General features: G+C 42.2%; 1 protein-coding gene across 4 annotated transcripts in view; it reads left to right on the forward strand.

The window, feature by feature from the left end:
• Nucleotides 1-3654: 3654 nt before the first annotated feature.
• The window catches only part of Ccdc141 (coiled-coil domain containing 141), a 169216-nt gene continuing 147163 nt past the window's right edge, over nt 3655-25707 (forward strand). For all 4 annotated transcript variants that reach the window (XM_055600779.1, XM_055600780.1, XM_055600781.1 and 1 more), the window contains exons 1-2: nt 3655-3909; nt 5590-5712. In XM_055600779.1, the coding sequence (XP_055456754.1) occupies nt 3808-3909; nt 5590-5712 (225 nt within the window). In that variant the 5' untranslated portion in view covers nt 3655-3807. The remainder of the gene's footprint in view (nt 3910-5589; nt 5713-25707) is intronic.

Below are 25707 nucleotides of genomic sequence, written 5' to 3' on the forward strand. Positions count from 1 at the left end.
CAGCACTTACTCAGAGGCCCTGAGTGACTTGGCCAGCCACCTCTCAGTTCTAGCTCTATCTTCCTCCTCCATCTTCACCTAGCTCAGTAACCTATTGGATGCATTTCAAGAATAAAGGCAGGGCCCCAGCTGCCCGGAAGATTCTTTCCCTGACATACCCGCTTGCCTTGCTCTTTTTATTTAATCCAAGTCTCAACTAGAATCTCACTATTTATACCTCTAGTGACCCTCCTAAAATGCTTTCCTCTTTCCCCTATTTATACTTTTACTTTCCTTGCCCCGTCTGTGTTCCCTTGTAGTTCTCATTACATGATGGTGGTCTGTCTGTGTATCAGTCTGTTTGGAATGCACCTGTCTGCCATCTATCTGTCCATCCATCCATCTATCATCTAGCTGTTCTGTTTGCACGATTACCAGCTAATTGGGTATGTCTCCCCCCCCTACCAGAGGGCAAACTGCATCGTGGATGAACCTTGTCTTGTTTTGCTATGTGCCCAATGTCTAGAATAGTGTCTGATACTAATAGACACATGTTTCATCCTTCATATTGAAAGAAGACATGAGCACATGTATGGAAGAAGACATCACTGACAAGGCAGCTACAAATAATGGGACCATAATATACTTACTCTGGGTTATTTATATTGGGTCTATGTAATTTGTCTTTGTAAAGTCAAATCCTAACAACAGTACTAAGAGAAACACCTGAAATCAAGTGTGAAAACTGTGTATGCAAGAAAACCTTGTACACAGTGCAGGAAAGAAACCGTGTTTGGACACAGAGCTGGAGAACACTGTTTAGAAGGTCTTCAGATACTAGCTTTCTCTGTTTCTTTAAGAATCTGCCATTTGAAACGTTACCAAGTTCAGCCATAGCCTTATGATTCCCCATAGCGGCTCTTGCACTGAAATTGAGTCTGTATAAAAACAGCCATTTCCCAGAGGGATGAACAGAGAAGGGTAGTAACCTCTGCCGGATGGTCTATAAACTTCAACGGAGGAGAATGCCTGCAAGGCTCTCTTTGTTTTGGTTTTTTTCTTTGGGGTGACGATAGGCAGTATAAATACACTGTAACCGAGGTTTTCACAGACACTTTAATATGAATGAAATCCACCTGAGCACAGTGTAGCACCTTCTCTAGCCCGATGTGTTTCTTACTAACTGTTCTCCACGTACGTGCTGGAGTTAGTGATGTGCTGTGTAACTCGGCATTATTCTAGATCAGTGCTTCTCAGCCTGTTCTCGACCTAAGAAAGACCACTGGCAAACACAGGTGTTTACATTATGATTCTCCACCATAGCAAAATTACAGTTATGAAGTTACACTGAAGGTAAGTTTCTGGATGGGGGAGGGTCACCACAACATGAGGAGCTGTGTTAAGAGGTCACAGCCTGAGGAAGGCTGAGAAGCACGCCTCCAGATGAAGGCTACTGACTTTGCAGAAAATAGACGTTGATGCTATGGCCTGAGCAACATGGTTTCTACAGAGAAGGCTACTAAGGTACTGAGGGGTAGGGTCAAAAAAAGGGGGAAAAAAGGAAAAATATAATTATTCAAGTCTTTTGCAAGTCTCAACACCAGAAATCTGAGTAAAATTTAATAAGAATCCACTTAAATGGATGTATGCAATTTGCCTCGTGTCCACCAAAGCATAGAACACTTTTTCTTTTCTTTTCTTTTTTCATGCAATACCCTGGACCTGCTCCATCTAATTAAGAGAAAGGTCATCCACACACAAAGTATGTTGCTGAGTAGCTGGATTAATCTTTTAACAAAGTCGTATTTCTAATTCCCTCACCCTCAAACCTTGGGTTTAACTAGCCTTTCAGCCGTGTGCTCTCCCTTCTGTCCCTCCTTCCCTCCTTTCTAACTGATGGCCATTTTCAGAAGTCCTGTGCTGTCCTCCAAACCCTTTATACAGTCTTCTGTCCTAAGAGAAGCTTTGTGCATGGCGCCGCTGCCTTAGCCTGTGGTCTCTGCAGCCTGCTACTCCAAATTCCCTTCCCCTCTTCAGTGCAACTCGTGAGCCCTGCAGTTTCCAGGCCCAGAGTTAACTCAGGGTGAAAGCGTGCTGTTTGCCTGCAGGTTGATGTTTGCTTTTCTGGTTGGCAAGATGGATAAGGACTTAAGCAATGCCCTCTGTGCACCTAGTTTACATCCTGACTCAGTGGAGGGAACTGTCTTTCATATCCCAAGGTGGCTATTTCTCCACAAGCTCCCCAGCCCTGCCCTGAAACGAAACTGTCTAAGTTCTACGTTGTCCATCATGTTGGCATCCAGAGCTTGTTCCTGCTGGTCCCTTCATGGTGTCAGGTGAAGCTCGTTCAGTCTAGGAATGGGGATCTTGGTGCGGCAGTAGAGTAGCCGCACGTCAGAGCAGTAGCCAGACGCTGAGAAGAGAAGCCTATGGGCAGGCAATAGTGTGCAGCCTGCCGAGCAGCCATGGCACGCTCTTGGAAAGAACAGCCGTTGCTGACACTTGTGTGTGTATGCATATCCCCACACATTTCGGCTGAAGAGTATTTCCGGAATCCTTGGCAAAAGAAAGCCATGGTGCCTGCTCAGACCTCTCCGCGTCAGCCCAGTGTAACACGCCTTACTTATCACAGAGCTAAGGGGGCTTACACTCGGAATGGGCTCCTTCGGCTCTGTTCACGGCTCTGCCCTCTGCTGTAGCTTCCATCCCAGAGATCTCCAGTGGTTTCATCAGATTTGGAGTCAGTGTCTCTGATGTGTTCGCCTCTGACCTCTGACCTAAACTTCAGTAGTGTTATTTTCAGCTGTTCTTTGTCAGGGATCCAACAGCTGCTGCTTAATACCACAGACAACTTCTGACACAGCCAGAGCTTCGAGCAATAGGATTAATCTGTGATCCTGACTCTGACTTGAAGCTAGTTGCAGATGTGTTTTTTTTTTTTCCAGGTACAAATGGGGATAAAAGAAAGAAAAGAAAACAAATGTCCACAAACAAACAAACAAACAAATAAACAAATCATCTTTGATATAGATAAAAAGTAGCAGCAGAGTGCTAAGTGTCCTAACAGCTGCTTGCTAGCTGAATTTGAAAATACTGTTCAGAAAACCATCATAAAGAAGTCCTGAGAGATGTGTACTTACAGATAAATGCTGGGTAAAATGTTTTAAAAATACCTCCAGGAAGCTCTGAGAAAATGTGACCATTCCACAGACTTCATTTGGCAAAGTCCATTAAGTTGTAGGTAACAGACTAACTTAAAAATATTTTGAGCAACTTTGTGACTTAACTCCTCAAACAAATAACCAGAAAGTTTTAAAAAGGTCATTTTTAGTAGTTTTCTTTGCATGAAGAAGATTTGAAAAGATTGATATCCAGGTCAGTGACTTTCTGGTTTCAAAGTCCATAGTTACAACTGTTTAGTTTCAGTGGCAAAACTAATTTGGGTTGTCAGGATAGAGTTTTTTTTTTTTTTTTTTTTTTTCCATTAGCTATCAGACATCAGCTGATAGGCAAAGCGCTCAAAGCTGTCCCTCCAGTTTCAGATAATGGCAAAAATAACAGGCACTTACGGTTACCATACTAGGGGTGTGGCTGGTACGATCTCTCTCTCTCTCTCTCTCTCTCCCCATCTCCCCCTCCCTCACGATAAGCTCAATGGGGCTGTCTATTTTTAACTTCCTGTTCTTTCCTTTTGGCTGGGTAACCAGTGTGAGCAGAGAGCGTTCCCTGAATGAGTCCCGGCAGCCCCATGGAAGCCTTCTGACATGAGCAGCAGACAAGCATCCTTTCGGAGGTTGCTCAGGGTTTAAACCCTGCTTCTAAAGTGCCATGTCCTGCGGAGGAAGTCCTCATGTGGGTGTTTCCACCACCACTGTCAGCTCTGTAGCCGTGCAAGCTGGGGACTCCAAGATTGTCATAGCAGTTGTCAAGGTAAACTCACAGCTTTCTTTTCTCTGTGTGGCTGGGGGGAGGGGAGCTTTTTGGTGCGCTGAGAGCCCTGGAGGGTAATGCCCACTATCACAAGATACAGAACAGAGCAGATGAAGAGTAACAAGTGATCCCAACCACTTAAATCAGTGACAGAGGCTGCTAAGTTTCTACAAGTTGCCAGTTGCTTTCCAGCTTAGAAAGCCATGGGCTGAGACTTCAAACAAACTTGACCGAATACTTTCAGTTTGGTCCTTAAAAGCAAAGCACAGTAGGAGAGAGGTCCAGGAATGACAGGTGAAGAGCCTGGTGGAGCAGGCCAGTGCCTGTGATTTTTTGAGTGGGTGTGATGGGGATGGGAGGAGGAAGGTCAGAGTGGGTCACCGTCCTGAGGAGGATGAAGAACAGCAATCACAGAGATTCCTGCAAGGGCCTCCCAGAACTGGTTTTCACTGGTAAAGGCAGCACTGCACACTTCTCCCATTTTCAGGGGATGGAGACTGCCACAGACTGTACGGTAAACCAGCCTTTGAGAGCAGGAAAGTGCAGCCATTTGGGGCTTAACGTTTTGTCTAGCTGTTTGCAAAGTTGGCCACACATCTTTGGGTTGTAGAGGGTCTCCATGATTTTGTTCTTCTTTGACTGAAATAATTGTGAAAAAAAAAACCCTCTAGAATATAAGTTTGCTCTTTAGATGATTTTCCACCTAAAAATATTCATGTGTAATGAAAGCAAACCTGACAATGAAAAAAAAGAAAAAAGCTGGCAAGGAGGCCAGCTTTTAATTTAATTGCTGCAAAATTTGAAAATTTTGTAGGAGGAAACAGAACTTGACTTTGAACAAAGCGATTCACTGTGGAAGCCTGGAATTTAGGGTTCTATTCAAGGCTGAGTTCCCAGTGCTGGGAGAGTCCTGTACAACAAACAGGACCTTAGCTCAGGTGCCCTTCCCTTCCCCCACAGAGGTTTGAGTGGGAATGCCAGGGCATCAAAGCCTCATTGTGAAAACTGATCACTCTCACACAAATAATGATGCTTTGGGCAACTTGCAGATCCCAGCAGGGAAGGCGAAGAAGCAAGTCTATGCCTTTTTTAAAAAGTAAACATTACTTTTTTTGCAAACTTAAAATAGTCTTAGAGGAAACTGAGTCACAATGCTTGGGGAGTAACCTGCAGGGCAGTCAGAAGTACAGAGAACAAACTTTAAAAAGAGAGGGGAAGTCTTTTTCACCAGATTCTGTTTCTCAGGACTGCCAAACACAGTCCACACTCCAGCAAATAAAACACACCTAGGTCTCTTCAGAGAACAAAGTCTGTATTGACGAGGAGAAACGCCCGGGTCTGGCCCATGGTGAAGCTCCCTCTTTACCTGTGTAAAGTGTCACTGATGGTCTAGAGTTGTCCGTGAGGGGTACAACTGTGTGGGTTTATCCAGTGACTTAGAGATGAAGACTGAAATGCACATATCTCTTGGGAATTTAAAGAATTTAAACCCACTGTTTAAATTCTAGGAATAAGAGAAAACAAAGCATGGGTTTGTATCAGACCTGTTGGGTTTCAACCTGTTAGGCCATCACTGTGGAAGGAGGAAGTGTTCTTCGAGTGCCTGGAAATTAAAATTAAGACGAGAGGAAAGGGGAAGGGCAAGAGAGAATAAAAGCTCATTTCACATTTGATTTTTAGTGTGGCGAGTGGGTACAACTCCAACTGGCTGAATCACAGCCCAATCTCCTGGAAATTGGGAGCAGTCAAGACGAAACAAAAAAACTGCTTCATGACCATGAGCTGCTCCTGGCCAAGCTTAAGGTAAGACTGTCATATTTGAAGCAAAGGCAACGCTACAAAGGAGGAGGATGCCAGTTCTCACGTTCCTCTGGTCCCCTGGTCCCGCTGCTGGCTTTGCCCTTATAATATGATGCTGTCAGATAATGCAAGAACTACTGTTGTTATGTTCATGCATCAGCAGAGGAAAGAAACATCAAGGGCTAGACAAACAGCTCCGTTGGTCGGTGGAGTGCTTACCTTGCAAGCATGAGGACCTAGGTTGGATCCCTAGAGCCTGTGGAAAAATGCCAAGCATGGCAGCCCAGGAAATGGGAGGAGCCCCAAAGTTTGCTGACCAGCTGGCCCAGCCCAATTGGTGAGCTACCTGCCAGTGAAAGCCACCATCTCAAAAGACGTTAATGGTACTCCTAAGAATGACCTCTGTCCTCCACAAGAACACACATGTGGACAGACACACAGACATGTACAATGAAATAAGTAACAAGCTGTGTGTTGTTTTTTTTTTTTTTTTTTTTTTTTTTTTTTTAATTTTCCCTAGTGCAATGGGAAATAGAGAGGGACAATATTTCGAAGTATTTTCAGAATTAAGAGTTCCCTCCACTGGCTACCTCCGTGAAAACAAACTCCACTACCTTTTCATTCTATTAAGTTACCAACACACAACATCAGAGCTGACCTTTTTGTTGCTAATGTGACCTTCTGATAAGAACAATTTAGAGGAATCGTTAAAACAAACAAACACCGATTTTCAGCTTAGTATTAAGAATCCTTGAAACCAGATGACATTGTTAGTAAAATCAGACCCAATGCACGGTAGTTAGTTAAGAATGTAAAATTAACACTGATTGGGGTTTGGCAAGTAAGGGCAAAGCCAGCTACATAATTTGTGAGGTTCAGTGCAAAATGAAAAGCTGTCATAGTGTTTTTCATTCTGTGTTTAATGCTTTGGGTATGAGCAGACACTACAGGCGCCTGAATGTGGAGCATCACTCTCAGGCAGCATGCTCTACAAGGAGCCAACTCAGTGAGAGTGAGAGAGAAGACAGAGAGCAGACAGTGCCCTTTCCCGGGGAGATGGTGTCCTGTACTAGGAGGGTCCAGATCCCAGCATTTGATTCATGATCTGTGGGATTCACGTAGAGAACATAAACAGAAAGAGAAACATCCCTAACATTTCCAAGACAAGGACAGACAGAGTGCAAAATCCTGTGCTGCCCTCCTCTGAACGGAAGGATGAAGCTAGCACTCTGTGCTATAAGGTTCACGTGTAAGGAAATAGATAACTCTGTGACGATCAGAGAGGCTTGATGAAGCTGGGTGCAGTGGAGCACTCCGATAATCCCAGCACTTGGGGAGCGAGAGCCAGGTGGGTTTCTGTGAGTTCGAGGTCAGCCTGCTCTACAGAGTGCGTCTGGGACAGCCAAGGCTACACAGAGAAACCCTGTCTCGAAAAACCAAAACCAAAACAAAAAGGGTTGATGAAGATTCAGAGTCCTGAATTGGTCAGGATACTCTGTGATATTGGACTTTAATAATACTGGTTCTCTGTGGTGTTTGTAGGCTGAAATGCATATTTTATTTCTAACTCAAGAATCAAGTCTAACCTATATCTGCTTTTAGACTGTGAAAAAAGTAATTAATTGGGTAAAAATGACCCAGAGGGTGAAAGAGGGATCAGTGCGGAAGAAGACAACCTTTAGAATCTGGTATTTACCCCCTTGTTTGACAGCTCCTTACTCTGGGGTTTGGGATCTGAATTGGCACTCAAGGTAGCAGGCCCTGGTCATTCAGGAAGTCTTGTGTATATTGAAAAGAAACAACACCAAATCTGAAAGAACGTTGGACCAAAAATCAAAAGACCTTTGTTTAGCTTCAGTTATGTCACAAGTTAATGTGACTTGACAAACAATTCAAAGTCTTCCTGTTACCAAAAAAAGCTTCAATACATTCTTGAACCTTCTGTCAACCGCAGAAACCCAATACTGTTCCCTGTCCATTCCTGAGGTTTGCTTCCCCATGGTCCATGGGTCCCCAGCTCCTCTCTCTGCACCTGCCAATAGTTGTGGACCTAATTTGGACCTAAGACTACATTCCTTTCTCAGTTCCCACTAACTCGTGCTGTCTGGTATTTCCTGGTTCACTGATGAATCATGACCGGTGACTGATGGCGGATTGGGCCTTTGGGACTATGGCTTTTCATCTCTCATTATCTTTGAGTAGAAGACTAGAAGACATGCTTTCTTAGGTAGAACAATGTGGCCCTCCCCAGTTCCATGCTCTTATTTCTGCATCTGAATCCACCTGGATCTCAGCTGGACAAAGGGCTTCCATTTAACAGGCTCCATCTGCCTTTCAGGGCACTTTGGGCTCTAGATTCTGAATACCTGATTCTTTTAGGCCAGATTTCAGGCTGTGGATTAACTACTTAAATCTTCTGAACGCCAGGTCTTTATCTGCAAGATAAAGAGGGAGGACGCCAAGGAAAATCTATTGGGTTTTATCATGATGTGGTGTGGAATCTGGAGTCATTTTCATTCTCCTTGCAAACCGGTTTACACTGTAAGCGCTCAGATAAAAACCTCGGGCTTCACCTATGGATCCAGTCATAGCCTCTGATTAGCCACCTCTCATACCCTCCCTCATCCACCTGTTTCCTAGTAGCCTAGCCAGCTCAGCCCTCGAGCAGTTTAATTATCAGGCCCGACTTTCAAACTGTATTGTTATTTTAAATTTTGTTTACTGTTTAGAGAGAGAGAGAGAAAGAGAGAGAGGAAATTATCAAGAAATTTGGAGTCTGTTTCAGATGTGCCAACTTAAAAATAATGGTAATTGAAGCTCTTAATGGATCTCAACTAATTGACTACCTATTGTGCTATCAGGGTCATTACAGCTTAACCTGTGGCAGAAAATGGTTGCTCTCAAGTTAATTATAATGTGAGGTTTTCAAAAAGAGGATGTTAGTAGTTCAAGAAGCCAATCATATTTAATGTTTAATGCTCATTCTAGTCTTTCCCAGTGTATGGACCCTGCAGTATGTTCCAATTATAGAGAAAAATATTTTGGAAGGAGTTCTGGGAGGGTTTTGGAGTCAAGAGTAGAGCCCTTCTGGTCTATTATAACACTTATCCTCTCCAGTGTGAGGGTATATATTTGAAAAATTAGGGTAATAACAGTTACCATCACACTTCCAAAAGGAAGATCGGGGAAGACAAATGTAACACCGTGTGGAAGTATGTTCTGCCTTTGAAGGGGAACGTGGCATAATTATTATGCTAATGATGAATACATCACACTAATGTGAACATTTACTGGAAAACCTAAGTTGTGCCTTCCACTGAAAATTATTTCAAACCCTCATAATGAAGAATAAGGGATAATGCTGGAAGCACATGCTTTTTCTTAGTGTTTCTAATGCTGGCGATCTCTGTGCCCGGAGGGATTTTGTTTTGCCTTCAGCGATGTACTTAACCATCCCACTCGAGTAGCCAAAAGAAAAGAAAAAAGAAAAAATATATATCTCCCTGTTTTCAGTGGTAACAACAATCATGTGAAAAAGGTTTAACCTCCAGAGGCTGCTGATTCCCACACAGTGCTAAGTTATTTGCAATGAGAAGGAAGGAATCCAGGAAGGAGAAGAGGGGGACCTGAGCTGGTACAGACCTGCCTGTAGCTGCTGTTGCCTGTGTCCCACAGCTGGTGCAGAAAGGAAGAGGTCGAGAGACTTTTGGGACGCTGCTGTCCTTGGAGTCTGCCTCTTAACTGCATCTCTAAGTGTCCAGAGGAACTCGCTATGGTGTCAAGAGATTCTTGGGTCCTAGCCCCTTGTCCTGGGCATGTGGCATTAGCCTTCACGGAAGGAAGGACAGCCCTTCAGAGAGATTACAAAAGAAGTCTAGTGGTTCCTGCTTCAGATGAGCTTTGTGCCTGGGGTGGCTAGTCTTTATCCTGTTCCTGATTACCCATCTAGAAACAGGCCCGTTGTGAATAGAACACATGTGGAGTAACACCGAAATCCTCATATTCGAATTTCCCTTAAACAAGGGAAAACGTGAACTACTGCCATTAAGCTGCTATATTTATTCAGAATGTATTTAATACGTGTTTTATTGAACCAAAATATAAACACTATGAAGTCTGCCATCTTAACCAGTTATCTGTGTTCAATTCAGTAGCACTGATTACATTCGGAGTATACAGCCATCAACTGTGCATTTTAAAAAACAGATTTTTCATACCGAACAGAAACTCCGTGTCTCCTGAGAAGTAACTCCTATTATTGTCTCTGCCTCCAACATAGTCTGTCTATCCATGCGTTTGCCTATTCTAGACACTACATATAAATGGAATAATATATTTGACTTTGCATACCTGGCTTGTTTTCTGTTTTTTTCTGTGTGCATAATTCACTTTTAACAATAACAGAATGACTCTTTTCTAATAACCTACCTCTTTTTGTCTTTTCCTGAATTATGTAAAAACCACTGGAAAAATATTTCTAGTTTTCTGTTTTTTTTGTTTTTTGTTTTTTTTAATCCAAAAGAACAAGTGAATGGGTCGTTGCTGCTGAAACAGTTGAACCATTAAATTGTCACATATTTTATCTTTTTGTTATTACTACGTTACGGGTATTGTTCTCTTATCGTGTGATATTTGCATGTATGTTGTAGAAGAATTTCACTTCTTCTTGTCTAATAAATAGCAAAGAATAAGTGAGTGATGGGGGATGCTACAGTGGACCAACGGTGCATCCGATATGTAAATATGCTTTACCAGAAATGTTTCAGCGTCTCGGTTTTTAGGGTTTTGAACTCTCGCATGGGCTATCTTGAGCATTGAACCCAATGAGATGTACAAAACTCACATATTTTAGATGTATCTTTTACATGTAGAATAAAGGTGAATTTGGTGCTTTTAGTACACCTGCATTTTGACTGTGGCCTATGGAATGAGTTCAGTATGGAACTTTTCATCCATTATGTCATGGCTGGGCTCAGATGTTTTTGATTCTGAAGTAGTATGCCTACTGGTTAGTTTTGTTGTCAACTTGACGCAGACTAGAATCATTTAGAGAGAGGGAACTTCAACTGGGAAAATGGCTCTATCAAACTGGTCTGTAGGCAAATCGGCTGCGGGGTGGGGGTGGTTTCTTGATTAATGATTGATGTGGGCGGGCCTAGCCTGTGGGCGCCACCATTCCTGGGGAGGCGGCCCTTCACTGAAAAAGAAAAGAGATGAGCAAGCTTGAGGAGCCAGTTGGTGAGCAGCAGTCCTCTCCATCAGCTCCTGCCTACCGGCTCCTCCCTTGATGTGTTACCAGGGCTTCCCTCAGGGATAGGCTGTAGCCAGGACGCCAAATACACCCTTCCCTCCCCAAAGCTGGTCACAGCAACAGAAAGCAAACTAGGAGTGTGCGTGCGTGCGTGGCTACATGTACACTTGTATAAACCCATGTGCTCGAGGTGCATGTGGAAGCCAGGGAAGACATCAGGTGTCTTCCGCCATTGCCCTCCATTTTGGTGTTTTGAGACATGCTCTCTCACTGGAGCTCTGGATTTGTCTAGGCTGGCTAGCCAATGACTCCACCACCCACCTGTGTCTTACCTCCCAGCACTAAATTACAGACATGGGTCCCTGTGCCTAGCTTTTACACGGGGACTGGAGCTTTGAGTTCCTGTCTTCGTTCTCGGCGGGCACTGTACCAACCGAGCTAGTTCTCCAACCCCAAATTTTTGGAGTACTTTTCAGGTTTTTGGGTGAAGGATGTTCAACTTGTATTTTGTTGAATTGCCTGTCTGTGGGCACATGTATTGTGTCCTGTCAGTCTTTTGTAAATTGTTCTGCAACCAACACTGGGGTACAGTGTTTGCTTGGACACCTAACTCTAGTTCTTTCTGGTCGACATGTAGCAGTGAAATTGCTGGATTGCATTTCCATGCTTAGGTTTTGAGGAAACACTAACATATTTCCCCTAGTAGAAAATGATAAGCTTGGGTGCTGCAATGGTTGGTTTTAAATGTCAGTTTGCCACAACGGAGAATCGCTAGAGCAAGGAGCCTCAATTCAAGTATTATCTCTGTCAGGTTGGCCTGTGGGTGTTTGTAGGGAATTGCCTTGATTGCTTTAATCAACGTGGCTGTGGATATAGGGAATACACACCCCAAAATGAGGGTAACATCTCCTAGCAGCAGCCCAGATTTAAAACCCCCACGAGCACGCGTACACACACACACACACACACACACACACACACACACACACACACACGGGAGAAAGAGGATTATTTGCTTTTTGCTCAATTGACCTTACCTCTCATCAAATTTCTTTGCCCTGTTGTTGGCTATTTCTAATTCCTTCGCTGAGATTAGAACCAGATTTTCCAGGAATTCGACAGCCCCAATCTAGTGCCAGAGGCCTGGAGGGTTGGTTGCTGGAGAGCTGCTGGTTCTCTGTCTACCTTGGAATCCTGAAAAGCTGGTTCTTACTGAGGGAGTCTTCTGTTGATATTTCTACTTTCTGTCCAGGCAAAGATAGGAAAATGTGCTGCCTGGCTGGTGAGAGTCAGGGAAAGGAGTGGCCAACATAGGGAAGTCGAGAGCTGTTTCTGAGGCCCATTCTGGCTGTGGGTTCCCTCCTCTCTCTGCTTCTGCAGGCCAGACCAGACATCTCCACCTGGTCTGAAGAGATGCAGGCTACAATTCAATCCATGACAGCTGTATCCCCAGCCCAGTTCTTGCCTGCCTGTCCCAAGGTGGGACCCAGATCTGGGAGGCGTGAGAAGAAATCCAGAGCAGTCTTAGCTTCTAGTTCCTCTTTACCATTAGTGAGAGTAAATATCTTGATCTATACCTGATCTTGATGTCGACTTCCCTGTCACTATTACAGGGAGATGGCAAGTGGACTTGTGCCTTGGTGTTCTAGTCATGGGAAGCATCTAATCATTTGGATGAGGTCAGTGAGGTAAGGTGGGACAAAGCAGAAGTTCTGGAAAACTTAAGTTTTGCCACTGAGGAACTTCTGTAGAAAAAAAAACAAAAAACCACCAACAAAAATTCTTGCATGGTGACTTTCCTTCATGTATCATTTACAGTAGTCTAGTTTGCTGGTTGCCTCCTTTCCTAGATATTCCATTTCAGCGAACTGTATGTGCTATGGAGTGACCCAGGAGGCTCATTTTGAATAGCATTCTTTAGAGCTAGAAAACGCTGTGGATAATATAGTAAAATGCCGTTCTTATAAGGGGATGTGAGAGATGATCTTAGTCCATTTGTGCTACTATCACAGAGAACCACAGCAGAGTAATTCATAAAGAAAAGACATTTCTTTTTCGCAGTTGAGCCTGAGCTCGTAAGATGGTGCCTTACTGCAGCACCATCCAAAGGACAAGAGAGTTGTGTCGTCACAGGAGACAAGGCAAAAGGGGACTAAATTGTCTCTCTTCAAGTTCCTCTACTGGCATGGGTGTTCATCCATCTGTAGAGCGGAGGCCTCACAACTTAGCCTCTTCCAAAAGGGCCCTAATACTGTTGCATGAGGCTTTATGTTTCCAACAGGTGAATTTGAATATGACGGAGCACAGTCCAGCCAAAGCAGAAATGCTAATTTAGCATTTTCTAGAGAGTCCATGACTTGTTTCTGTGAAGCATAAATTGAAAGACTATCCATTATTGAGGAAATGTTGATATGAGCTCATTTTCAGAGGTACAAAAATTATAGAGGGAGACAGTTTTGCAGACACAGGAGGGAAGAGTCTTAGCTGTTGGTTCAGGAATAAACACTGGGACCCTTGACAAAAGCTGAAGGGTTTCCGGGAACATAAGGCACACAGCATGTATATCTACATATTTGTGTATCCTGACACAGAATCAGTAAGAAAGAGAAGCCTCCTCACTTCTGCAGGAACCAGACCATGTCTGGGTAGCAGGAGACGCTGACATCCCGTCTGAGATCTCTGGGAAGATCTATTACACAGCGAGATTCTGGTAGAGCAGAGATGCTTTAAAGTACTCGTCCCTCCTGTGATGGAGTTGAGAAATAGGACCAGCCTTCTTTAAAACAGAAGCTGGTGTGGAAGTGCCAGTGAGGTTTGTGTGACACGCTTCTCGAAGGAGAAACAAATGAGCAAGCATCAAAGATTATATCTGTGACGACACTTGGCTGGTGGGTCCCCCTGCAGCTTCAGTATCAGGAGGGGAAGATTAATAATTATAGCTCGACACACATAGATATGCATAAGATATTACATGCAGAAGAAGGATTGATTCTGTCAGGGAAATCAGATAACACTTGATGAAGAAGGTAGTTGTTACTGCCTGGAAAGTGAATACGAGTGGTCCAGACACCGCAGATGAATTCAAAGGGCAAACCATGGAGTGGGCAAGAAATATTTGCAATGTACCTGACAGTTCAGGTGTGTGGGTGTGTGAGAGTGTATGTGGTGTGTGTTTACAAGTGCGTGAGGCTGTGTGCATGAGCATTTTGTGTGTATATGGTATATGCGTATAACTGTTCCTGTGTGGGGGGGGGCACATACAAGCCACAGCACATATGCGGAGGTCAGAGGATAATCTTGGATGTCATTTCTCACCTTCCACCATATTTGAGACGGATCCCTTGTCGTTCAGTGCTGTGTAAGCCAGGCTAGCTGGCCTGCGGACTGGGGCTTCTGCCTCTGCTTCCTATCCTTGTGAAGGATCTCGGGAATGAGAGATATGTGTACTACTGTATCTGATTGGCTCTCACACAGGGGCTGGGGTCCCAACTCAGGTTGTCAGCTTGTCCCACAAATGCTTCACCTGCTTATCTGGCTCCTCAGTCACAACTGGCATTTTTTTTCTGGCCTCATAACCTTACAGCCTCTGACACTTAAAGAACTTATGTGGAAGACAGCCCTCTGTAAGAATGTAATCTTCAGCAAATGAAAATAGAGCCCATAGCTCTTATTGGCAATGACAAAGAGGCTGTTGGTCTGTGATTTGGAAAGGCAGGATGGAATCTGCCAGTTCAGGAAGCTGAAATGTGTTTATGCTACAGAGAGCAGGTAATGGAACATCACACGTCATCTCCCCTCTTTGTCTTCTAATATATAATATACTATATTATATATTATATAATCTGTCACCTTCCAGCTAGAGCTTGAAAGGCACATTGCTCTTCTACAATTAATCCAACCCAGCTCAAGTTAGTATTATATTTTATGTTATATATAATATATATATTATATATAACATAATATATAATTTATATAATATATAATATAATATATAATTTATCTCTATATATTTTATGTTATATAATATATATTATATATTTATATAACATAATATATAGTTTATATGATATATAATATAATATATATAATTTATCTATATAACATAAAATATAATACTAACTTGAGCTGGGTTGGATTAATTGTAGGAGAGCAATGTGCCTTTCAAGCTCTAGCTGGAAGGTGACAGATCCTTCTGTCTAGGAAAATTTATCAGCATGCATTCTACTTAACTGAAAATGAAGGAATTCTTTGTTCTATTTTGCTGGATACAATCCCTTCCTGACTAGCATTAGCCCAAATGTATCTTTGCCTTTAATATGTAATGATGTGTAAGTGTAGAGAGCTTAAGGGATCTTAGGCTGACTTGGCTCTCTCATTCACGTGACGAATCCATCTAGCTGTTCGTCATCAGGGGACTAAGGTGAACTTGTGACTCCACACTTAAGCCCATCTTCTAAATTACCTGTACCCTCAAGCTCTGTACTTGTAGCATGGTAACTACAAGTCCCACTACGGTGGGACTCTGATCTCCTCCCCAAAGCCACCTGCTTATTCCTCAGAATTCGTGGCAAATGTTCATTCTTTCAGGGGATTACAAACACGTTAGTAGCAACAATATAGAGGGGGTTCTTTCTAACTTGCTTGGACTTGGAACCAATAGGACAAATATTCTTGTCTCACTCAGGTGGTTGGGGTGAATTCACACCCTCTTTTCCCCCTCCCTGTGGCATTTCCACTTACTGGAGAAATGCAGTGGTGGAGAGCATGGCCCTGAGAGTAAGGCTAGACCCTGGCTCTTCAGTCCCCACTTCATATTTTAGCTACTAGCTTGAGCTAGGAAAGTGAGACAGCAAAGGAGTGACTCCATAGCTCACATCAGACAGATGGTGATCTGATTGTCTCAAAAGGAAGCCCAGTACCCTCTCACTAGGCAGGGACCTGAAGAACTGGATACCTCAGATTCAACTTTATGGAATTTTTTTTTTCCATGAAGAGTCTCAAAACACACCCCGAGTTTTCCATAATTGGAACTAGAGAAATCGAAAGTACCCAAGGCTATTGCTTACTGCTTTCTGAGTGCCTGAGTGTTTTTGGTCCAGTGGTCCCATAAGCTATTAAACTTTTATTAATGTGTTGAAAAGAAAATGCTTTGCTAGAGCGTCACACTTCTTAGAGCAGAGATAAATAGGAATATATAATATTAACTGCAAGGGCAGGCCACATTTGTAATTCAAAACGTGGAGAAGGCATGTGTAAATTTTAGGGAGTTAGATGCTTATCTAGGAAAGAATAAATACCCTAAATTGATCTAAGCTTAAGAGACTAGAAAAATAAGAACAAATTAAAACTAAAGCAAGGAGAATGGAGGAGATGACAAAGAACAGCGATCAATACAATTGAAAACAGAAACACAATAGAAAAATCAATAAGCCAAAAGCCAGCTCTTTGAAAAGGTCAATTAAATTGATGAACCTCTAGCCAGACTAAGAAGGAAAAAGAGAGGAGGCAAAAAATACCAATATTAGACATGAAAAATAGGCCTTTGCTATGAATGCCTTAGTCATTAAATGTATAATGAGAAAGAGCCCAGAACATCTGTATGTACATGAACCCAACTGCTTAGAAGAAATGAACCGAAGCCCTTGAAAGCATAAATTACCAAACCTAATCAAAAAGCAAAATCAAAAGAGCCAAGTGAAAGTAATTTAATAATATGCTTAATTTACTCCAATATACACAAAATATTACCATTTAGTAAGTAATAATTTTAAAATTACAGATGAAGTATTCCATCAGTCCAGTGACATACTGTGACTTTAACCTGCCCCTTGCAATGATTAGGGGTCACTGTGTGTCCAAGATGGTAGATTTGGAGAAGAAAGGAGACTACATCTTAGCATTTCTTTGCCTTGTTTTTCTAGCTGAAGGGGAACTTAATGAGCTAGTCAGTGCCATGTCTATCCTGAAAAGGAAGATAGTGGCCTGATATTTTTGTCAGAGGAATTAAATTAAAAAAATATTTCCAATGGCAAATTTTTATAATTAGTTAAGCAGAGTTGTTGGACATGGTCATGAAAGGAATAAACTAAAGATAATTTTCTAATGTGACACTTCTGAGAAGTGTTATGTGTGTGTGTGTGAAGGTATTTGTGCATGTGTCTTGTAACCGCTGGAGACTGATTTTGCTTTAAACAGTCGTTTCTTTCAGACAGCTGGAGAGATGGCTCTGTGGTTAAGAGGACCTTTCTCGGAGGACCTTAGGTTCCCAGCATTCACACCTGCACATGCACATACCCCCACACAGACACTCACATATGATTAGAGTTTGAAAGTTTTAAAGCAAACAACAATGATGGTTTGAAATAATAGAGAGAAGAATGTGGGTTATTACGGCTTGAAAAGCCAACAGCAGACGACAGTGATTAAATGGTAAGCTGTCTGGTTCCAGCGTCACTGCATATTTCATTAATACTTCTATGTGTGATTAATTTCTTGTTTGTTGTTCATTTGTGGCCCACATATTGCTCAGTGGATTTCTCATGGTTATGTTATGCAATGATTAGAGACTAAATGCAATTCAGACTCTAAAAATAACTGAAATAATTTTTTAAATATGTTTTGCTTAATTATGCTTAATGCTGGCTAGCAGATCATTAAAGATTTTGTTACTTGAGTGGTGAGTATATAATAACAAGTAAGGATTGCTTTCTGTATTTGGAAACCTTGGAGCTTTTTGTGTTGCTTAATTCACTTATAAATATTTCACATCTGACTAGTTTTCATTCATGTCATGGATAATGATCAAAATTTGAATAATAAACAAAAGTAGTACAAATACTACTAGAAAAATACTGTGTCTAATAACTGGAGTGCTCCATCTATTTTTCTTTTAATATTTAGGGCTTTGAGAAAAAGATTAACTGTCTGGATATTACATATTAAAAATAGGGGAAAGGTTGAAATATTTGATGATGTCTTCCAACCTGTCTGGCTTTAGCATCACCTGTATGCTTCACAACTGAACTGGTCCTCAGACCCAGGCCTTGAGCTATGTACCTGGATAAATTTATGGATAATGAAAATTAGAAATTCTGGATTAGGTGCTGGAGAAATGGCTCAGTGTTTAAGAGCAGTGGCTGCTCTTCCAGAGGTCCTGAGTTCAATTCCCAACAACCACATGGTGGCTTACAACCATCTATAACAGAATTTGACTCCCTCTTTTGGTGTGCATGAAGTCAGAGCACTCATATACATAAAATAAAACTTTAAAAATCTTTAAAAACTGAAATTCTGGATTTCTTTTTCTTCTAAGAAAAACAACTTCTGTATCACTTGAGATTTACAACTGGAGCAAAGTGTAGAGAAATGAAACTGATAGTTTCAGTCCTGATAGTCCTACCCTAAGCCAGTCATGAGTGAGCACGAGTCATTCCTTCTAATAGAGGAGCAAAGCTAGCAAAAATATAATAATAATAGCAACAACAACTAGATAAACTTAAAAATAATATAGTTGATAGAATTTCTGCCAGCTTATTGGTCAGCTTACTGGTCCATTGCATTTCTGTGAGCTCTCCTGTGTGCATGGCTCAAAGTTGGTGCCCATGGGGTTATAGATCTGAAACATTTAATAAGTTCTTCCTTGTCCTTGAAAAGCTTTAGAGGTGATGATGGTTGTTTCCTGTACCATCTACTGTGCCCCAATCAAGCCTACACATGCTCATTGATTTAATCCATAAATAAATCTTACATGACAGGAAATCCTGGCATGTAACAGATGTCAACATGTTCAGAAATGACTGGTGACCAGTAGCACAGTGGCTTATGCCAGCCTATGTCATTGCTATCCACGTTTGTTTAAGAAGGCATTATTGATACTCAGAATGTAGACATTGCAAGGTAATACACGAAAAGCTGTATGTTACGAAGTGCCGAGGGGTGGCTTGATAAAGCAGACGGTAGCTCAAGGATAAAGAGTATATTTGGATCTTGAAATGATGTGTTGGATTAAGAGTCAGCAGCTTTGAAGAACAATGAATTTGGGAAATTTGCAGGAACATTAGATTAAGCGACCCAGACCCAGAAAAGCAAAAATCATGTATTAGCTCTCGTAAGGGTGCCTTAACAAGTGTTTGTATGTATAAAAATAAGGCAGTTTGAGAGTACGCATAGAATACTAAACTAGATAGGGGACCATGGCTTGGGAAACAAGAGGTACTAAGAAAAGGTAGGAGAGCTCAGGAGGTCCCACAGGATAGTAAAAACTGAAAGGTGCTTTTTGAGGTTCAAAGGACCCAGAAGGAGAGGGAAGGGGCATAAATGTGGCAGAGAGGAAAGGCAAAAACAAATTTTGCTTGAAGAACACTATGAAACCGAATTCTTTGTATGCTATTTTTTTAATGACTACTACATGTATAAATAAGGCAAATATTTGGAAAAGCCTCTTCTATATTTTAAAACTAAAAATAATCAGAAGTCAAAATAACATTACTTGGGTAGCAATGACAGTCTGGCATAAGCCACTGTGGGATTGGGCATTAGCCACTTCTGAACCTTTTTCAGCATCTGTGAATATTTCCTGTCATGTCAGATTGGCTTGAGGATTACGTTTTAAGGATTAAGGTTAGAGGACAAGATCAGCAACACTGTTGAGATAAATAAAACAAGACACACAAAGCCTCAGGAAGAGCCTGTCGGGGCATCCCAAGAGGAGGCTCCACTGGTGCAGGAGAGACGGTCTAGAGGCAGAAAACAGTGCACACTGGCTCCACATTGGGTTTAGTGCTGTTAGTCAAGCAGGGGATAGATTTGACAAAAGAGTTTTATGACAGTTTCCTGTGTAATTACTTACAGGGCACTCTTGAATGGGGAATATCTAAACTTAAAGATACAAATGGAAGCTATTAGAGTTGAGATTTTTCGCTACAGTGCCAAGGGAGATGGAAATGTAAATCACATTTAAAAGTTTGTGATAGAGTAGTTAGCACAGCATGTTTGTATCGTGGAAGTGACTTTTTTTTTTTGCCAGTGAATGATAAACATGATATTTCAGTATCAATTTATTTTACATAAAGAGCCAGGGACTAGTCAAACATAACCCCACACCCTTGAGCCTGTAGGATGAGAATCAAACACTATCCCCCGCTGACAGCATTACATCGCTGCCCATTCAAAATCACACTGTCCTGTCTATGTGGTCAGTGCTGTCATTCGCTAGATGATCTCAGCGGAGCTATCAGACATAAACGTGCACATGTCTAGTGTAAAGAAGGACAGAAGTAAGCCCAAGAGCCAGCCATTTCCTGATACCTGACTGCTCTATTCAAAATAGCAAGGACATGGAATTAGCTGAGCTATCCATCAATAGATGAGTAAATAGCAAAAATGTGGTCCATATGATGGAGTTTCATGCCACTCTAAAATGCAACAGTGAAATTTGTAGAGGAAAAAAAAATGGATGGAACTGGAGACTATACTGAGGTAACCCAGTCTCAGAAACGCGAATGCTATTCGTACTTTGTCGTGTGTAGATCCTAGCTTCTCGTGGCTGTGTGTGTGTGTGTGTATGCCACACGCATGCACATGTGTACAGATGTGCCTGCACCTGTGTAAGTGTATTTTTGGAGATCAGAGATCAACCCCAGGTGCCATCCCCCAGCTGCCGTCAACCTTGTTTTTGGAGACTTGTTTCTCATCAGCCTGAAGCTTCTCGAAGAAGGGTAGGCCGTCTGTGCCACAGGCCCCAGGGATCCGCCTGTCTCTGCCTAGCTAGCACAAGGCTTATAACCACGCCCCTCATGCTCAGCTGTTTTATTTGGGTTCTGGGGATCAAACCCAGGTCACTATGCTTGTGCAGCAAGCTCTTCACCCACGGAGTTATTTCCTTTGCCTCAGCCTGTAACATATATTATGTAATATGTATAGTATATATTATATATAATATGTATAATATATATATAATAGTTATGTTTGAATGAGTGTGGGCAGAGGTCTAGACACTAAATAGGGATCCATGAGAGGAGAAAGAGGTTTCAAGGAAGGGGACAGGAAGGCTAATAGAACCCATGTGACTTGAAAGTAGGAAGGGAAATATGATGTGTGATGGGTGGGGCAGAGTGATACCATGGGGAGGGAGCAGAGGGATGAGATAGGGAGAGCAGGGATTTGCTTAAAGAGGATCAACCAAAGTCAAGTGTTCACGGAAACACAAGGAAACTCACCCTCTTTTAGAAATAAATGTCAAGGCTGGTTGGTGGTGGTGCATGCCTTTAAGCCCAGCACCCAGGAGATAAAGGCAGTTGGGTCTTTGTGAGTTCGAGGCCAGTTTGGTCTACAGACTGAGTTTCAGGACAGCCAGGACTATGCTTGAAAAACCAAAAAAAAAAAAAAAAAAAAAAAGAAGGAAAGAGTGAGTGAGGGAGAAGAGGAGGAAGAAGAAGAGATGAGACTATGGAAGACCAGAGGCAAAAAAAAAAAAAAAAAATCAGAGACAGGGCCTGCGTATGAGGGAAAGGAAATTCTAAGCCAAAAATATGAAATAACATTAGAAAAAGCAGCACATTGGAGGAATCTAGTGTTAGATTTGACATCCAGGGAATGATTGCTCTCCTGGACCTCTCTAGAACATTTCTTTTTTCTGCGATTGACCATGTTGTCCTCTGAGTGACTTTCATAACGGTCATGTCTCTATAATGTACCCAGTGTCTTTTTCTCAAGCGAAGCACACATTTCACGTTGCCTTGGTTGTTGGACTGGGGCACAGCACGGTCCTTGAGTCCCAGCCCTGTGTTTGGATCATATGTTAAATACGTGTTTATGGAATGAATGCACTTCCATTCCGTAACTGGGGAAAAGAAACACACAGAAATGAATCCAGGTAAAGAAATACACTAGCAATGACTGGAGCTGTATTCACAGACCTGTGCTTCTTCAACTCGCCAGTCGGAGGGTTTGAAGAATCAATAATTAATGTACAGAACATTCTAGTTCCTAAAACACATGGTGGGACCGATTAATTATTAATACTATTAGTGTTTCTGATTTGTATCATTATTCTCCTAACTGAGCTGGAGGATGGATTTCCAAGTGAATTATTGATAATCTCATTTTGGAATGCCAAAGTGGCCTCCCTTGTGAAGCCTTCGCTGAGCTCTGCCCTGCTCTTTGCCCATCTTTCTCTTCGGCGCTTCTCGGGAGCTTCGCAGGACATGCTTGTTCTGTGCAGCGTGGGCTCGGCAATGTGCTGCAAGCCTGGCTTACACAGTGTTTGCACCTACATCATCTTGTGCACCTGAAGAACGCCACCTCCTCATCCCATATGGGCTAAGATGCTGGTTAAAAAGAGGCATTCTGCAGTTGGCACCCTCGGCTCTAACCTTTAGCATTGCTTTTAATATTGGTTTGGCTGAATTTTTATACATGTGTATATTTCTCATAATACTGCCAGCCTTCCTCTGGGTAGAAACCGTGTAGCAAATCTAAATTATTAATCTGGTTGACTTTTGTCTAAATTAGCTGTACAACTTTGAATTTAGCTCATGACCTGCGGATGAAGATAATTCAGCGGGCATTCATTGATTTCTCTGCATCAACTGCCTTTTAAACATTAAAGTTAAGTTCAAATATAAAATGTATTTAAACGTTTTAAATGTATTATTTGTTCATCTTTAAAACAACCATCTGAGGTTAAGTCTATAGGAGACAGCACTTTACTAGAGGAGTCTGTTAGTCCTTCCTGCCAAGACCTGTTTGGGGCGTTACTGATATCTCGCTATTTCAGTTTCCACAGCTGTCAGTTTTCATACCCACCCATGGAGGACAAAATGATACGTTACTAACTTGGCTTTAGCACTGGAAGCCTTGCAGATGAAAGCATGGCCATGAGATTCCTGGGAACTGAGAGAGTTCAAGCCTTTAAGTTAAGAGTTACGATAATGAGCATTGAATGATCGCAACCATCACTATTGCAGTTATTTTTCTTCTTCCATTTCCACGTGACTGAGGTGTATGTGGGCACACAGTATGTGCATGTGTGTGTGCCTATTTACATATGTGGGGCACACGTGTGGTACAGGTGCGTATGGATGCCCGAAGTTGATAAGCAGAGTCATCCATTGCTGTTCCACCTTATCCAAGGAGGCGAAGCATTTCAGGCAAATCCAGAGCTCACGGAGGCAGCCCCTTCATAGCCAGCTTGCTCTCCACTCTCAGAGGCTGGAATTACGGGCAGGCGACTGTGTATACCTGACGTTAAGTGGGGGTGGGGAGTGCTGGAGATCCAAACTGTGGCCCTCATGCTAGCTTCAGCACATTAACCACCCAGATTTCCCTGCAGCTCGTGCTATGTGTGTACCTGGTGCCCATGGATGGCTGAAGAGGGCATCAGAGCCCCTGGTACCGGAGTTGTGACTTACAGACGATTGTGAGCTGTCATTAGCTACTGGAAACTAAACCTGGATCTCCTGGAAGTATAGCCAGTGCTCTTAATGTCTGAGCTCTCTCTCTAGTTCCTACCCTATCGGCATTTAATCCTCATTTTACAAATGAGAAAACTAATGCATGCTTCAGACAAGTTGCTAGTGCAGTTCTTATGGCTAGGACGCACTTGTCCTAGAGTGCTGCCACTACCACTATTATTACCCGCCATTGTGGCTGCCTTTGTGTCACGCAGTGCTCTTCCTTTTCCATCGTTGGCTGGACTACAAGAACCCACTCACGGAGGAGAACTGTAGCGGTGACATGAGTTTCTTCTCACCTGACTCAGTAGGACCACTCAGTAATATCAATGTCACAGTTGTGGGTCTCATATGATTGAGAGGAACCGAGTTGCCATAGCAACAGAATGGCTGTGTTCTAGCAGGCCAGAGTCCAGTCTGTCAGCCTTCTCTGTGTTTGGCATTGCCAAGGACATGAAAGAAATGTAAGAGGCACTTTGGGCTGCCAGAAGTTTATAATGTATAATGCATAGAGGACAAAATGACCCTGTTCGGCCCACGGAGCAATTAAGTAACTGCAATCACAACATCAAGGCTCAAGAAGATTAATTAAGTCTCCAGATGGAGGGTGCTGATAGTGAAAGCACCATGGGCAAGTTTGAGGGCAAAAAGAAGTTAATTTAGCTGAAGCAGTTTCACGGAGAAGGTGGCATTTAAGGACAGCTTTGAAATAATGGGGTTGTCGCAGTAAGTGTGCAAGAGAGAAAAGTTTCTGGAAGGGAAGAAGCCAGCTTGGGTCAGGAGTGGCTGCTTCCGCTTGGCTGTGTTTCATCCTGAGAACAGATGTTAGCTTATTACTTATGTTTATTTATTCTTCCATTTGGTACAAAAACTTCCCAATGTTCTAGCTTTCATCACATCTCAGAGAATATGTCATTCTCCTTATTGTTGTTTTTGTTTCTGAAGAGTTCGAGTTACCCAGTATAACACACAATAGCATCCTTGATAAGTCTCCAGGGGTCTGTTCTTTTCAGTCACAAGAAAGAGCGGAGAACAGCAGGGAAGGCAGCAAAACCTAAACAAATCCAAGGGTGCCAAAGTTTTCTCAGACAACAGAAAACACTATTAAGAATCTCAGCTACACACCTGTAGATGATCTTTAATTACATTATTTACTTCAATTCATGAGCAGACCTGGGAGAATCATTTATATGCAAATATAAGGTTAGAAAAAAATTTCAGAACGTGCATTTATGGAAAGTAATGGTGGGGAGGTTTAGGGTTTATTGGAAGTGTTCCTAAAATACCATCTCTTACTGCACAAAAGAAATGTGTTTGAATAACAATTATGATGCAGTAAATCGAGAGGAAAATATCTGATTTTGTTTACATTTAATTATACAGGGTCTAAGTTTTGAAATATAAAAAGTTGCAGCATTTTCGTTATGATGAAGTTGTTTGTGGTCCTTTAAGTAGTTCTGGTTTGAAAAATGACACAATTTTTTAAAAATTTGTTTTTAATTCCAAATGGACTGGTGCAATTGTACAGCGTTAGAATTTTCCAGGTTTCTGTCTCTCTGTCATTGCTATGTGGCTGGCATTTCCTACTGACAACAGAACCATTTGATACTTTACTAACTTGGCTTTAGCACTGGAAGTCTTGGAGATGAAAGCGTGGCCACGCATTCTTAATTACCCCAGGGCTGTGTTTTGGCTTTCAGGTAGAGGCTACTGGAGGCTTCACTCCTGGCTCCGAATTCAGGGCTCTCCGCATCTCGTTTAGAACAGCAACCCTTTCAAACTGGAAGTGGGCCAGAAACCAAAGTCAGACCTCTATGTCATGTGCCAATCCAGCTTAGGGACAGCCTTACAAACAGGGAGTGGCATCACCACCGCCAACCAGCCATGCCTAATAGGTTTTCATAGCCAGAATTGGGAGATGGTGTTATTTCTCTTTCATCAGGAAAGTATTTTGAAGTTAGAAAGTTGTCTGCATGCACTCAGATTCAGTATGGCTTACAAACAAATACCTAAACAATGGAAAGAGCAAAGGAAACACATATGAATACTGTAAAAGGAAATGTGTGATTTCATGGTATTTACTCTCTTAATATACTTATGTTTCATTACAGTTAATAATGGAGATAATGGGTATGACTGACTCTGGAAGGCTGAATCATGTTCGGTGCTGCCGCCCCATTGACAATGCTTCACCTCATTTTAACTGTATCATGATGAAAGCAATCTTTCTTTCTTCCTTTCTTCCTTCCTTTCTTTCTTTCTTTCTTTCTTTCTTTCTTTCTTTCTTTCTTTCTT

The sequence above is a fragment of the Psammomys obesus genome, unplaced genomic scaffold (genome assembly GCF_907164565.1).
Source record: "Psammomys obesus unplaced genomic scaffold, mPsaObe1.curated_primary_1811, whole genome shotgun sequence".
NCBI lineage: Eukaryota > Metazoa > Chordata > Mammalia > Rodentia > Muridae > Psammomys > Psammomys obesus.